Source organism: Pteropus medius, unplaced genomic scaffold, assembly GCF_902729225.1.
Source record: "Pteropus medius unplaced genomic scaffold, Ma_sr-lr_union100, whole genome shotgun sequence".
Taxonomy (NCBI): domain Eukaryota; kingdom Metazoa; phylum Chordata; class Mammalia; order Chiroptera; family Pteropodidae; genus Pteropus; species Pteropus medius.
The window spans coordinates 47,668-61,933 of NW_024353409.1; the positions used below are offsets into that span (position 1 = coordinate 47,668).

General features: G+C 39.7%; 1 protein-coding gene across 1 annotated transcript; it reads right to left on the minus strand.

The window, feature by feature from the left end:
- Positions 1 to 3,810: 3,810 nt before the first annotated feature.
- LOC120592817 (zinc finger protein 420-like) lies at positions 3,811 to 13,633 on the minus strand. The gene is given in 8 exon segments (XM_039850487.1): positions 3,811 to 4,455; positions 4,521 to 4,656; positions 8,515 to 8,618; positions 8,818 to 8,897; positions 8,995 to 9,104; positions 11,593 to 11,746; positions 12,291 to 12,408; positions 13,502 to 13,633. Coding segments are annotated over 8 exon segments (1,479 nt in total).
- Between the last annotated feature and the right edge of the window lie 633 nt (positions 13,634 to 14,266).

Below are 14,266 nucleotides of genomic sequence, written 5' to 3' on the forward strand. Positions count from 1 at the left end.
AAATAAGCATGGAGGGATATAGAAAGGAAGGTGGATTTATGTTCAGAGAGTTTGCATTGTTGTTTTGTAATAGTATAAATATTTAAGTTTATAAGTCAATGCTGAATATGTTTCCTAATTGCGTGTACCTTTCACACTCCCATCAGCAATGGGGGATCATTTTAATTCCTCCACATCCTCACTAACATTTGGTGTTACAATTTTTTTTTTATTTAACCATTCTAGAAACTAGGATGTTGTTTCCCTACTGTCCAGGAAGAATGGATAAATGCATACATGAAATTTTTTAAAGTATAAATATTAGCCTTAAAAAAAGACCGTCCTTCCATTTGGGACACTATGGATGAATCTGGAGGGTATTATGCTAAGTGGAATAAGCCAACACGGAAAGGCAAATATGAATGATCTCACTTGAATTTGGAATCTCATAAAGTCAAATTCAGAAAAGCTAAGTAGAATTATTACTCCGAGCAGCTGGCTATGGGGGAAATGGGGGATGTGGGTCAAAGGAAACAAGATTTTGTTACACAGGATGAATAAATTCCGGAGCTAGAGCGCAGTGATTCTAGTTCATTTTAGTAAATATTATACTTGACATTTGCTGAGAACGCATACCTTAGATGCTCTGACCACACACACAAAAGGTAACTATGTGTGTTAATGGTATACTAATTAATTATATTGTAATCAGTTCATAATGTATACATGTTTACTTTTTTGTGACTTGAGAAACTACTGGATCTGCAGGAATGCAAAGCAGGAATTACAGAATGACACAATCCCAAATCTTTTTTCTTTGTATTTGGTGCTCCAATTAGCACTCACCTACATAGAAGAAATGATATTTATCAGCATGTGTAGAATCCAGCAGAGGAAAATAGAGAACCCAATGTGCTTGTGAGCTCTCATTTAGCTCTGCTCATCTAGAGTCCATGGGGCTGATTGTGATGGCTTGAAAGCTCGAGAGGCAGGAGGTGCCCATGGACACACCCCTGCCCACTCTGTGAGCACAGTACGTAAGTTTGCATCCACTATCATTGAGAAAATGTTTCCACCTCAAAGCTGGCAACGTCCTGGGGATTCCTAGACAGCATGACCAAGGTGTTGGTTACAAAAAGATGCACAAAAATCAGATCGGTGGACCACAGCCTGCATCCAGTGCAATAAACAAAGAGATCATGGTAAAGCACAGATTCCCCAGGACTCCGATCTAGTCTGTATCATTCCTACCACCAAATCCCTGCCTGCCGTGCTGTCAGTTCTCTGGGAATATTTGCCTTCTGAGCTGGAGTTTCCTGCACAGAAATGAGGCATGGCCTCCATGTATTATAGCCACTTAAATCCAATATTCTCATTTGCCATTGGTTTCCAGTGAGAAATAGTTATTTCATGTTAGCATTCCAAGAAATAAATGTATCATCATCTTTCGAAAGCTGAACAAATCACAGCTATAAAGGCCACATATGTACTGGGTAGAATGTACTGGGTAATTTCTTTATTTTTCCCAAATCTATGAGGCAGGAACTATTAAAGAAGAGAATTTAGGCATGGGTGGGGGGATATGTGATTTGGCTAAATTTATTGCCTAGGTATAGGTAGGATGGGACTCAAACCTTGCTGGGCTGGTAACAAAACATGCACATTTCGTGACTATGATACACAGACAAATCTAGTTAGCTGTGTCCTCCAAGAGTCTAGATATATATATATTCAGCTGTTTGTATAACTTGTCAATATATTTCAAGCTGGTGGTAATTTATTTTATAATTTGAGTTATAACAAGCTTCTGTTATGTGTAAAGATTGCACTCTTAGGCCAATAGAGGTCTTAGCAAAATGTACATGCTCTGAGTGCAATACTACTGAATCCAGCCAGATGACCAAGTTGCATTTAATAAACACTACAATGGCCATGCCCGATTTTGTCTGATGTCGACTGATCTCAGAAGTGGGCCTGGTTAGTACTTGAGTGAGAGACCACCTAGGAATACTGGATGCTGTAGGCTTTAAACACACACACACACACACACACACACACACACACACACACACACACACACACACACACCAATGGCTCAAGATTAGGATGGGAACAGAAAGACTCATTTGCTTTTGTACAAGGAACAAAATGGAATATTGCTTATCACAGGAATTACTGAATAATATTATAGTGTGCTATAAACTAGAGGATATGAATCATTAATATGTAATAAAATTGTGTAGAGGTGAAAACTTATTACCAATTTCAAATCACATACTCATCAGTGTACTAATACATGCATAAAGTGAAACTATTAGCAAGAAAGTTAGATTTCTCTTATATTTTAATATTGTTATGAAAAATAGAATCTAATGTGAGAAATCTTGTGCATTTTATTAATATGGAATTAATACATTTTAAATAAATAAATGCCAAGGCAGCAATATCATGAAGTAGTTTAGCTGAACTCTTGAAAAGACTCCTATATCATCTCATGTTAACCATCGGAATGTCCCATTAGGTACAACAAAAAGAAAAATGTATAATATATAAATTATAAAGAAAAGGCTGGTAATTTGCTGATTCTAGTGTATTACCAAAGAGTATATTGTTATCTACAACTTTGCATAAGGTGGGATAAATTAACAGCAGAATAACACTTCATTCACTACACATCAGTGTGAACAGATTCAAATTGACTCAGCTTTATTAACAAAACTATATTAAGTCCACACATAGTCTAAATGAAGCATGACAAAACCAATGCATAAGCATTTCAAAATACAAATTACAAGCATTCAAGAAAACATTCAGTCTCTTCTGATAAAAGAATCTGAGAGCGGTGCTTTCTATAGTTTTCAAAACTGAGGCTCATTGTTTAGTAAACACGGAGGTACAATAGTTTTATGCACTTAGATATGACTTGTCCATACTTTCTCAGATATCTCTGAAGACTTCTTTATTCCAACCACATCACATAATATTAATGACTCCAAGTATGGCTGCCATAAAAACACGTGGAGATTTTGATGAACTGCCACCATATTTTCCTTAGAACACAATTGGTAAAACTAGTTAAAATTCTCAAAGTTCCTCTGTCTTACATTAATGCAAAGAACAATGCCCTGAACACCTACTTCATGGTGACTCACATCAACGTTCTAAATCAAGCACAAATAGCTTCTTCATTTCAATTTTCTCCATACATTGTACATCACAGTGCCCTCAATCTTGAAGGGAAAAGTAGATCAGAGTGAATCCTACCTAATATGCAAGAACTCTTAAATCCTGAGGCAGCAAATGTCAACCCCACGATTCGATAACACACTAGAAGTAAAACATAGCATCAAGTGATTTGATAGTCGAATCACATATTTCCTTTTCAAAACATCTCAAGTCATTATATAGACATGTTGTAAGTAATTATGCCTGTCCAAACATCCATCCCTTTGATACTCTTAAGCATGTTAACAAGTACATTGTTTTTAAACTTTTACTTATTCTTTACAAGTGTTGTGATTTAGAGTGATATCTCAAAAGTGTTCTTGACTTACTACTTTCTAATGTCACTTCTCTGATATTTCAGATTGGATTTTCCATTAAATACTTCCCCACATTTTTTTTACATCTTTAAAGTTACTTTTCAGCCTGAATTCTGTGGGGCTTCCCAAAGTGTATAGTTGTGACAAAGGTCTTTCATCCCATATTAAAAGTGTAGAATTTCTCCCCAGTAAGCATTTTCTGATATGGAGTGAGGCTGTAGGTCCAGATACAGGGTTTCTCGCTTTCTTCACAGTCTTAAGGTTTCTCCCTAGTGTGAATTCTCGTGCGTCAAGTAAGCTGTGAATGGTGAATAGAGACATTGCCACATCCTCTACAACTGTAAGGCTTCTCTGCAGTATGAATTGCCTCATATTGAGTAAGATGTGAACGCCGATGAAAGACTTTGCCACATTCCTCACATTTGTAAGACTTCTCTCCAGTATGAATTCTCACATGTTGAGAAATTTTTGAGTGCTGATTAGAGGCTTGGCCACATTCTTTACATTTATAAGGTTTCTCTTCTGTATGAATTAACTCAAGTTTAGTAAGATATGAATGCCGATAAAAGGCTTTGCCACATACTTTACGTTTGTAAGGTTTGTCCCCAGTATGAATAGTCTGATGTTGAGTAAGCATTAAGGACTGGTTAAAGACTTTATCACATTCTCTACATGTGTATTTCTCTCTAGTATGAATGATCTCATGTTCAGTAAGATATAAACGCTGAGTAAAGGCTTGGACACATTCTTTACATTTGTAAGACTTTTGTCCAGTATGAATTCTATAATGTTCAGTAAGACCTGAATGCTGATTAAAGACTTTGCCACATTCTTCACATTTGTAAGGTTTCTCTCCAGTGTGGAATATCTCATGTCTAGCAAGATATGAACATCAAATAAAGGCTTTACCACGTTCCTTACATCTGTAACATTTCTGTCGAGTAAGAATTTCTCATGTCTACTAAGATATGAATATCGAGTAAAGGCATTACCACTCACTCCAGTGTGAATTTTCTCACGTCTATTTAGACTGGATAATCGACTAAAGACTTTTCTACACCGATTACATTTGTAAGGTTTCTCCTCGGTATGAACATTCTCATGTTCACTTAGGTTTAAAGACTGGTTCAAAGACCTGTCAAGTTAAGTACAGTTGTTTGTCTTCTCTACAATATGACTTTTTTGATGTATAGTAAGATTTGAGTTTTGACCAAAGACTCCCCCACATTTATAATGGTTCTCTGGAAACTGAATTTTCTGATGTTTCTTAAGATTTCACCCTTGGTTAAAGTTTTCCTAAGAATCAATGAATTGATAACTTCCCTCTCCATTACACGTAGTCTGGTAATCACCGAAGACAGAAAAGACATTAGTGAGGGCACTAATTTCATTGAACATGTAAAGTTGTTCCCAATTATTCCATGATACCTATTAAATCATGATGATTGTATAAATAGACTCCCACAATCACAAAATTTATAGACCTTGGGACAGGAAGGGATTATTTCTTTATGGAAACGTAATATATCCCTGGTTAAGGGATTGTCAAATTGATCACATTTAGGATTTCTATCTTCACTTGTAAAGCTCTGATGTTCAGAAATGCCTGACTATAAGTTTAATCCTATCGTACATTTGAAATAATTCAAATGGATAGTCACACCATAGAGTAGGTAACTTCACAGCTATTCCATATTTCCTCTCAGAGAATTTCATTAACCAACATCAGCATAAATAAATAAATAAATAAATAAATAAATAAATAAATAAATAAAAATAAGCAAATAGATGAAGCTCCCTTGATCAAAAGAAAAAAGTTGGCTGAATGAATTTAAAAAATAATATCCAACTACTTTCTGTCTACAAAAGACTCACTTTAGAAGCGAGGACACATATAGGATGTAACTAAAAACATGGGGAAATGTATTACATGAAATAATCAATGAAAAGTATGGGTGGCCATACTAATATCGGACAAACGCACAGTGTCAAAAAGTATCACTCCGAAAAGAAGGGCATTACATAATTATAAAAGAGTGAATTGAACAGGAAGCTATAAAAATTATATTACAAATATGTAAAACTCAGTGCAGCCACAAACAGTAGGAAGGTTCCTCAAGAATTACAGACAGAACTACCATACGAACGAGTAATTCCACTCCTGGGTGCTTAGCCAAAGAATACCAAAACACTCATTTGAAAAGCTATATGCACCCCTACATCCACTTCAACGTTTTTTACAATACACGAGATATGGAAGCAACCTAAATGTCCACTGATAGATTGATGGACAAAGAATGTGTGATACATGTACACAACGGAATATCATTCAGCCAAAAGAAAGAAGGAAATCCTGCCAATGGCAACAACATAGATGGTTCTAGAGGATACTATGCTAAGTGAAATGAGTCAGACAGAGAAAGACAAATTTCATACGATTTCATTTATATGTGGAATGTAAAAAATAATAACGAACAAACAAATCAGAAAAAGATTCACAGGTAGAGAATTTACAGACAAGAGAGAGCCGTGGGGAAAAGAGAAAGAGGTGAAGTGGATAAGCGCTATAAAGGTCTCGTTATAAAATGACTAAGGAATGGGGATGTAATGTACAGCAAAGGAAATACAGTCGGCGATATTGTAATGCCTTTGTAAGGTCACAGATGGTCACTAGGCTTACTGTGGTGATCACTTCACAAGATTTACAAATGAAGAATCACTGTTATCCACCTAAAACTAATATTGCATTTCAATTATACTTTGATAATCAAAATAAATAAGTTCAATGACTGCATCTTTGACCACAAAAAATTGTGATATATCTTTCTTCTGTTCAATTTGTACAATACTTCTCTTATACTTTCATAAGCAAAAAAAAGAAAGAAAGAAAGAAAATCAAACTAAATAACTATTTTATATTGGTGGCATATAATTAGGATTACGTTAAAAACTGTCAGTATAGTTGACATAAAATACTGTCAAAAAATGTATACCCCAACTTCAAGTGTTGAATCAATGTGGAGAAATTAAACCTTTATGTACAGTTGGATGAAACAGAAAATGGCGCAAACTGTATGAAAAACAGTATGGTGTTTCTCAAACAATTTAAAATAAAATTATCCATTGAAGTGATATCCCACTTTTTGGGTATCTATCCAAAAGACTTCAAAAGACGGACTGCAAGAGACATTTACTCACCCACGTATATTGTAGCATTATTCACAAAAGTCTGTAAGAGGTGGAAGCAACCCAAACGTCCATGGATAGATGAATGGGTACAGAAAATGTAACATGTACATACACCAGAATATTACTCAGCCTTGACATAGAAATAGAACTCCTCTGATACAATGAAGAAAAACCTTGAGAACATTTGTTAAATGAAGGAAACGACTCGCAAAAAGACATACTAAAATTCCATTCCTGTGAATCATCTAATGTAATCTGCCTCATAGACATTAAAAAAGTGAAATGGTAGTACCCAGGGGCTTGGGGCAAAGGGAAATGAGAAAGTGTTTAATGGTTTTCAGACAGTTTGGCAAGATGTGTATTTCCAGAGATCAGTTGCACAACAATTTGGACATACTTAACACGACTGAATTCCACAGTTACAGATGATTGAGATGTTACATTTTTAGTCATAACTTTTTCCAAACTTGAAAAGCAAAAATGATATCTAACAGATAATTATAAAAAATTTCATTACCTTCCATTCAAAAAAGTGTTTCTCTCAAAAAGAGAAAATCATCAGTCAATGCATATGAAATGATGACTATTTCCACACTATTTAACTACACAGGATAAAAACAAACAAACAAACAAACAAAAACCCCAAAAACCTGACCATTAACTGAAATGAAAAATAAGCAAGATAAGTCACGAACGAAGTCAGGAGAAAATTATACTACGTGCCGAGAATCACTGATCTATAAAATCGGCATTTGAGATGAACATACACCGTGATTCAGAGACATGCTGAGCAAGGCACATGAAAACCCTAACGATTACTGTTGGCCTCAAGAAAACTGAAATTGAGGAAGCAAACATTTTCCTAAATATGGGAGCCTAAAAGCAATGTAACCCACTTCTTCCAAAAGGAGTACGTTCGAGCACGCTATATCAGCACTTCTGAATCAAAATTCACAAACTGACCCAGCTCTAATGAGAAAGTGAAAACATACGAGACACAGCCCCAGCCAGCTTGGACTGAACAAGACACAATAATAAAATGATAGTTATTAAGAAATCAGGTAACATGAAGACTCTCCTCTTCGGTGGGCAACGTGCTAAACTGCCCTGTGCTATTAATTTATTGACAAGCTCTGTGAGGGAAACAGACACATAAACCTACTCTAACATGGAAAAAATGGAAGAACACAGACTTGAAATTTCTAACGTTCCTTCAGACACAGCAAAAGAACATTTTGAAGTGAAACAGAATGAGTCTTCTCGTTTTAGGGTGGTGCGATAAAACTGCTGACTCTGAACTTTGTAGGGTCGTGTTTGAAGCCTCCTTAAGATCAGAACTTATAAAGCAGAAAACATAAGCCATCTCTCCTCAGTGCCCCTGGGATTTCTGCACCAAATCCCAGGACCTCCACCACTTCCTTCACAAAGTCCTCGCGTGGGACAAGAATGGAAATTTAAAAATGGCTTCTTGTAGAATTCCTCATAAGGTGCAGACATTCCCAGGCTCCCAAGGTAATGGAAGGACAGGCAGACCCTGCCGGGCCCCACAGGCCAAGGGGAGGACGTTGGCCCTCACTGCAAATGTGACAGAGATCACGGAGCAGGTGGAGAGTCCCTAGAGGATGTAGGAGCATGGGACGTCTTGGAGAGACCTGTCCCTCTGTGACAGTGACAGAAAGAAACCTGGGCTTCTCATTTCCTTTCCAGTGAAGCAGAGATTTCCAAACCACATCTGAAAGTCTGGCTTCCTCCGTGACCTTCGGCTCTCTCACCGGTGTCATCTGCTTCCTTCATTCCCACCTACCTCGGTGAATGGACATTGATTGCCTTTCTTCTCTTCATATCCCAGGCCTCCTCCATGTGCTCCAAAATGGTGACCAGGTCTGGCTTAGAGACAGCAAGGCCTGTCTATTAGAAGAAGGAACATGAGTTTTGATGGAGATTCTCCAGTTTCCAATCCAGTAAGTGCTCAGGTACAAAGAGAGGACATTGTAGAATGTTAGAATATTCTAGACAATGATTCCCTAAATACTGTTTTCTCACAGCACCTTTACTCTACTAGACAACACGTAAAGTGTTCAGATCCAGCACGTAAAGTGTTCAGTACCTCTTCCAGGTACATCATGAAGACTTCTATTCTACACCGGCAACCCCCAGTTTGACCTTTGAGAGCAGCGATCTGAAACTCTACCACACAAAGCAGAAGCTCCGAGAAACCACATACCAATGAAAGAAACAAAACCCTGCAGGTGGGGTAGGCATTCTGGAGGGAAGTCGTCCTCACCGAGGGAGACCAGGTTCCTGTAGGTCTCCAGCATCACGTCCCCATACAGTTTCCGCTGAGCCGGATCCAGGCATTCCCACTCCTCCGGAGAGACATCCATGGCCACATCCCTGGATGTCAAATCGTCTCCGAAACAAAATACACATTTACCAAGTGGCCACGGGCAGAGTTCCTAAAGTGACTGAATATAAAAATAGAGTTAAGGAAACTAGTTGTGACCTAGGAGAGTATCCAAAAATAAACAGTAAAATCATTGACAGAAATATTGTCTAGTGTATTTTCTAACTCTGGGAAAAGAGGATGACATACGATCCACTAAACCACTGAGGAGACTTTACTTTTCTGGAAGGTACATTTTAAAATTAAGGAATCGACACAGACACATGGCTTTTTGAGTATGGTACGTGTATCATACAGGATACACTGTGCACGTTTCTTAGATGGAAAAGTCATGATGACTTAGAATTGTAAAGGACTTCTCAAATTTTAACATGGACAACAATGAAGATCAAAAAATGGAGATTCCAACTGAGGAGTTCTGGGGTGGGGCCTCTGTTTCCACATTTTTAAGAACCTCACTTTTACCTAGTGACACTAATGTCTTGAAAATTAACTGTATTCTAGATATAATTCTAACCTTTTTTATATGTTAATTATAATGCATATAAGTAATACGAGGAAAATATTATTCTTCTTTTATGAGAATATTTTCTGAAAGATCCAGTAAATGTTAGAGCCAAAGTTTTTCTTCAAACTCTATCTACAATTTTTGAAAAAGGACACGGACCAGCACGCACAGACAACCCTCATGAACGTTCACAGCAGTTTCTATAACTGAGAAGAACACAGCTTAAGCAAGTAAGGACAGCTCAAACAACGTTAACATTTTATGCACACAGGCCGACAGACATATGGGAGCTATGAACACATTAAAAGTGACAGAGAATAGAATTTTTCACATCAATAATATCAAGATTATTTTGAAATTCTGTGAATCTCATAAATCTATTTGTAGCTGAGTCTTTGTATTTTATAAACACTATAGGGAGAGGAACACACAATAATATAAGTTAGAGCTACTGCTGCTTAGTCTTTCATTTCTTTGAAAACTTTTGCATATCATTTGTGCTAAGATGTCCATTAAAATTTTAACACACTCGAACATACATTAATATGATTTCTTGTAAACTCTCTTGAAAATACAAAAAGTGGTGATGTAAAGTGTGTCAGTAACATGAGTGTGCCATATAATGAAAATTTGGAGTAACAAGGCTCAAATTTTGGATTTTGATTAGAGCCTCTACTTCAAAACCCAATCTCTCGCTTTCTTTTCGCGCGATAAGCGGAGGGAAAAAGGCACATGAGACACCATCGGCCATGCACACCATGCAGACCATGCGGCCTATGCGGCCTGGGAGGCAGCACCTGTGTGGCCCATCCCCAGGCTTCTCGAGGAGCAACGGAGCCTATGAGTTGAAGATGAATAAAGGTCGTCACGATGAATGTTTTCCAAACACTTATCATAGAGAATGACTGAAGCCACTAGTAGAACAACTGCACCTAATGAGCACATAGGTAGCTGCGGATGAAGGTTCAAGTCCTCAGTTGTGGTGTTTAAAACGTCTTCATTGCTTCAGTGGTGTGGCATGCAACATTTAAAAAAATAATAACTCAATAGAATATATAGATGTCAAATTATAATGTACACCTGATAAATAATAATAATAACAATAATAATAATAATTGCTCAAAAAGACATGAATTTAAGGAAATGATGAATATAAATTTATTTAACATTAACCACCTCACAATAAATTATGTAAATAAAGGGGAAAATAGTAATTTTATAGTGAGGAGAGCTCATCAAACAAGTAAAAATTAGGTGAAATGGAACAAATGGATCAGGTGACCAAGAAACAGGGAAAGACACATTATCACTGCTGTGATATTACTGGCAAAAATAAATAAATGAGGAAATTATAATCTAAATCTGAACATAAAACATTAGTTTTATGCAAATTTTAACTCACATAAAGCTCCTGTGTTCTGTAACTCTGACAGTGCACTTAAAAGGTAAGTCTTTTCTAACACTCTTGTGAGCAGGTCTATTCTAATTATTCTTTTTCAGAACACTCTGAGCTATTCCGACCACTCTGGTCAAACGTGCACTTTCTCAATCCCGTTCTAACAGCACAGATGTTGCCGCCATAGGAACCTACAAGCTACACTCCTGTTTTTCATAACACCCGAGCATCTGACTCGCCCCACAGGGATCGTGGACATCGACGCCTTCCCATGTTTGTGTCCGTCTGTCACAAAGGGGATGTTTTCAATAGTTGAGGGTCATTAATTCCCGGCGACAATTCTTCATGCCCTTAGGAGCCCAGATGGAGAGATTGCAGAAAAGGCTCTTGGACAAAGGACGGAAGTATTCTAAAGAGCTGAGCTTGACTCTCATAGAACAAAAGGAAAAAAATAAGTAGTTGAAAACACACTTGAGAGGCAGGAATGTCAGTAGTAGGCAATCAAAGGTCGTAGGTTCTAAATCCACCAATTTTAGGAGGAAAAGCACGCACGGTCCTGGGACAGAACGTTTACCTGAGAAGTAGCCATTTTGTCCTCATCCTCTTGCTCTGGGTCGTTAGCTTGGGCGATGTTGTGTGAGGAATCACGGCTGCATCTTGAGAGTGAGCCTTCAAAGGTGTCAACAGAGCCCCGTCATCTGCTTCCCCCACACTCACAGGCAGAAGCGCTGGGAAATGATAAAAAGGCCATGTTCTTATGTCCATTGTTACAAGAGAGTCAGGGACAGTGACCTCCTACGAGAAGACCAAACTGTGAGTTTCTTCTTTCCTGTTTTCCCGTGCTCTGCCTTCCCACAAACGTCCACAAATCCCCACAGCCCTGAGAATGAGGGCCGCTCTCCTGCACACCCCCCAACCAACCCAACAGAGCCCCCCTGTTACCTGCCCTTGACCAAAGCCTGCTCTTATCTCTCACAAATGTGTCCAGGAGCCCTCCTGCCAATCCTGGCCTCACCTTAGAACCACCTGGAACATCTCATTAACACAATGATGATGCTCCACCCAGAGCAGCGGTCCAATCTGTGGGGTGTTGGGTGCAGGTGATGTCATATCTTAAAAGTCACCCAATCTAGCAGAACCGGGATGGGAAGCATTTAGTTTGAATGAGCAAGTAGGTCCCTGGGGGATCCGGGCCACTCTTAAGACATGGTTCTGCAGTTCTGCAGGGAGCCCATGAAATGGCAGCTTTAAGTCCTCCCCGGGGGTACTGACATTGTTTCCCACACTGGGCTACAGACAGCAGACTCGGCACACTTGAGACCTCTGTTGGTGTGAGAGGTGGGGTAGGAACTTCCAGAATGGTAGACTCCCTGGGTAGACTTCCTTCGTCCTTTCCAGGAAAACATGTTGAATTAGTTAAAAACTTTAAAATAAGAAAGACAGATTTTGATGCTAAAAACTCTGTAAAAGGTTGAGCTGTGGAAATATGTTTATCAAATTACTTCACTATAAATGTATGGGCTCTGTGGGAGCCTAATTTCAAGTCGATCCAGTCCCTCCTTTAACATTTTCAGAGAACGGACAAAAGGGACTGAGGTGAACAGCTACTTTGTAGCTCTAGCTCACTAATTTGACAAATCACATATTAGACTATCAAGACTACATTATATTTAGAAAAGAATACTAAGAGCTGGTTAAGAGAGGTCACCACAGCCTATTTCACAAGTTAATGACCACAAAAAAGCAGAAATACAACAAAGATTTTCTCAATATGTTTCTTTAAACAAAACAAAACAAAGATTAAATGTACTAGATGTGGTGGGGTGGGGGAAGTAAATTCATTTGAGAAAAAAAAGAAGATGCGATGCTTTTATATTCCTCGAAAAAGCATCAGGTGGTGACAGACTCAGTCCTTTCTTGTTCCAGGTCACTGCCCTCCGGCCAAACCAGGAAATGAGAAGGGACCCATGACTGAATGAGACGGGTTCCTCCACTCTGGCTGCCTAAGGGTGGCACATGGAAGCCATCGGGCAATGCAAATAATGATAAACCGAACAAGCCTTAGAAACTGGAGTTTTGTGATTCTCATTCACATCTGTGTCACTGAAACAGTTCAGCAATGTCCAGTTAAATCGATTACAAAACCCCAAGTCAATACGTCACAGCTCAGTCATCGATGTCCCATCAGCTCACTGCTCACCCAAGTAGGGGCTCCCCTTCCTCCTCCTTTATGGATTTCTGTCTGTGCATCTGTGTGTCTGTCCTCCGTTTCTCTCCACCGTTATCTTTTCCTGCGTTTCCCGACTCTCCGCCCTGCTTTCTCCCCTTTTCTCTACTCGTTTCCCTGCACCTGCTACACCAAACTCTTGAAACCTTTTTCACCCTCAGTGGCTCTTTCTCCCTAATCTTTCTAATTGCACCCCATTCGCCAGGTATTTCTGCCTCTTTCTCCCCATCCTTGTGTCCCCTCTGATTCCTGTCACCGCCTTGGTCCCCAATTCACTGGCGCCCCAGCTGGCTGAGCTCTCAGGGCAGCTTCTCCCTCTGCCGTAACCAACTCGCTGTTCCCGCACCCGGTCCCCCAGCTCTCCTCCCCACGCTCTTTCCGTCCGCATGGCTGCACCCTTTCTCGCCCCCACTTCTGCACACCAGGCCCTTCCCTCCCGGCTCCCCTTCAGCTCTCTGGAGTTCCTCCCTTCTTTCTATATTCTCCATTTTCTTTTTCCTCTGCCTACTCCCGGAGTTACACTCTGTCCCACCGTCCCTTACAAGTCCCTCCATCTTCCTCTATTTTGTCGTCTCTTTAAGGACACCTTCTTGACCGCTGTGCCCTTTCCCGTTTCTAATCCTCACATTCTGTCTCTCTCTCATGAGACCTTCGCACTCTCGTCCTGCCGCTCTCCTGGCCTCCGCAGTCGCAGTCACCGCTTCCACAAAGACTCTACTCGCGCGTGTTTTCCGGTGACACCCCGCGTTATTCCCTCCTACATCCCACCCCCTGAACTGTGCTCTTCCTGGGATTCCAGCCTCATTAAATAGGAGGGGACGGTCTGCAGAACCCCAGGCCAGGGGGGAAGCCGAACTCCCTCCGCCGAGAGTGGCGAGGCTGGGGGAGGGGCGCCGAGGGTCCGAATCCAGCTCCCAAGACCATCTCCCAAGACTGTACACTGCGCAGAGAGGACGGGCTGCCCCGTGAATGGGTTTTAAGCGGGAAAACGACCCAAGGCAGACAGACCACAAGCGGAACC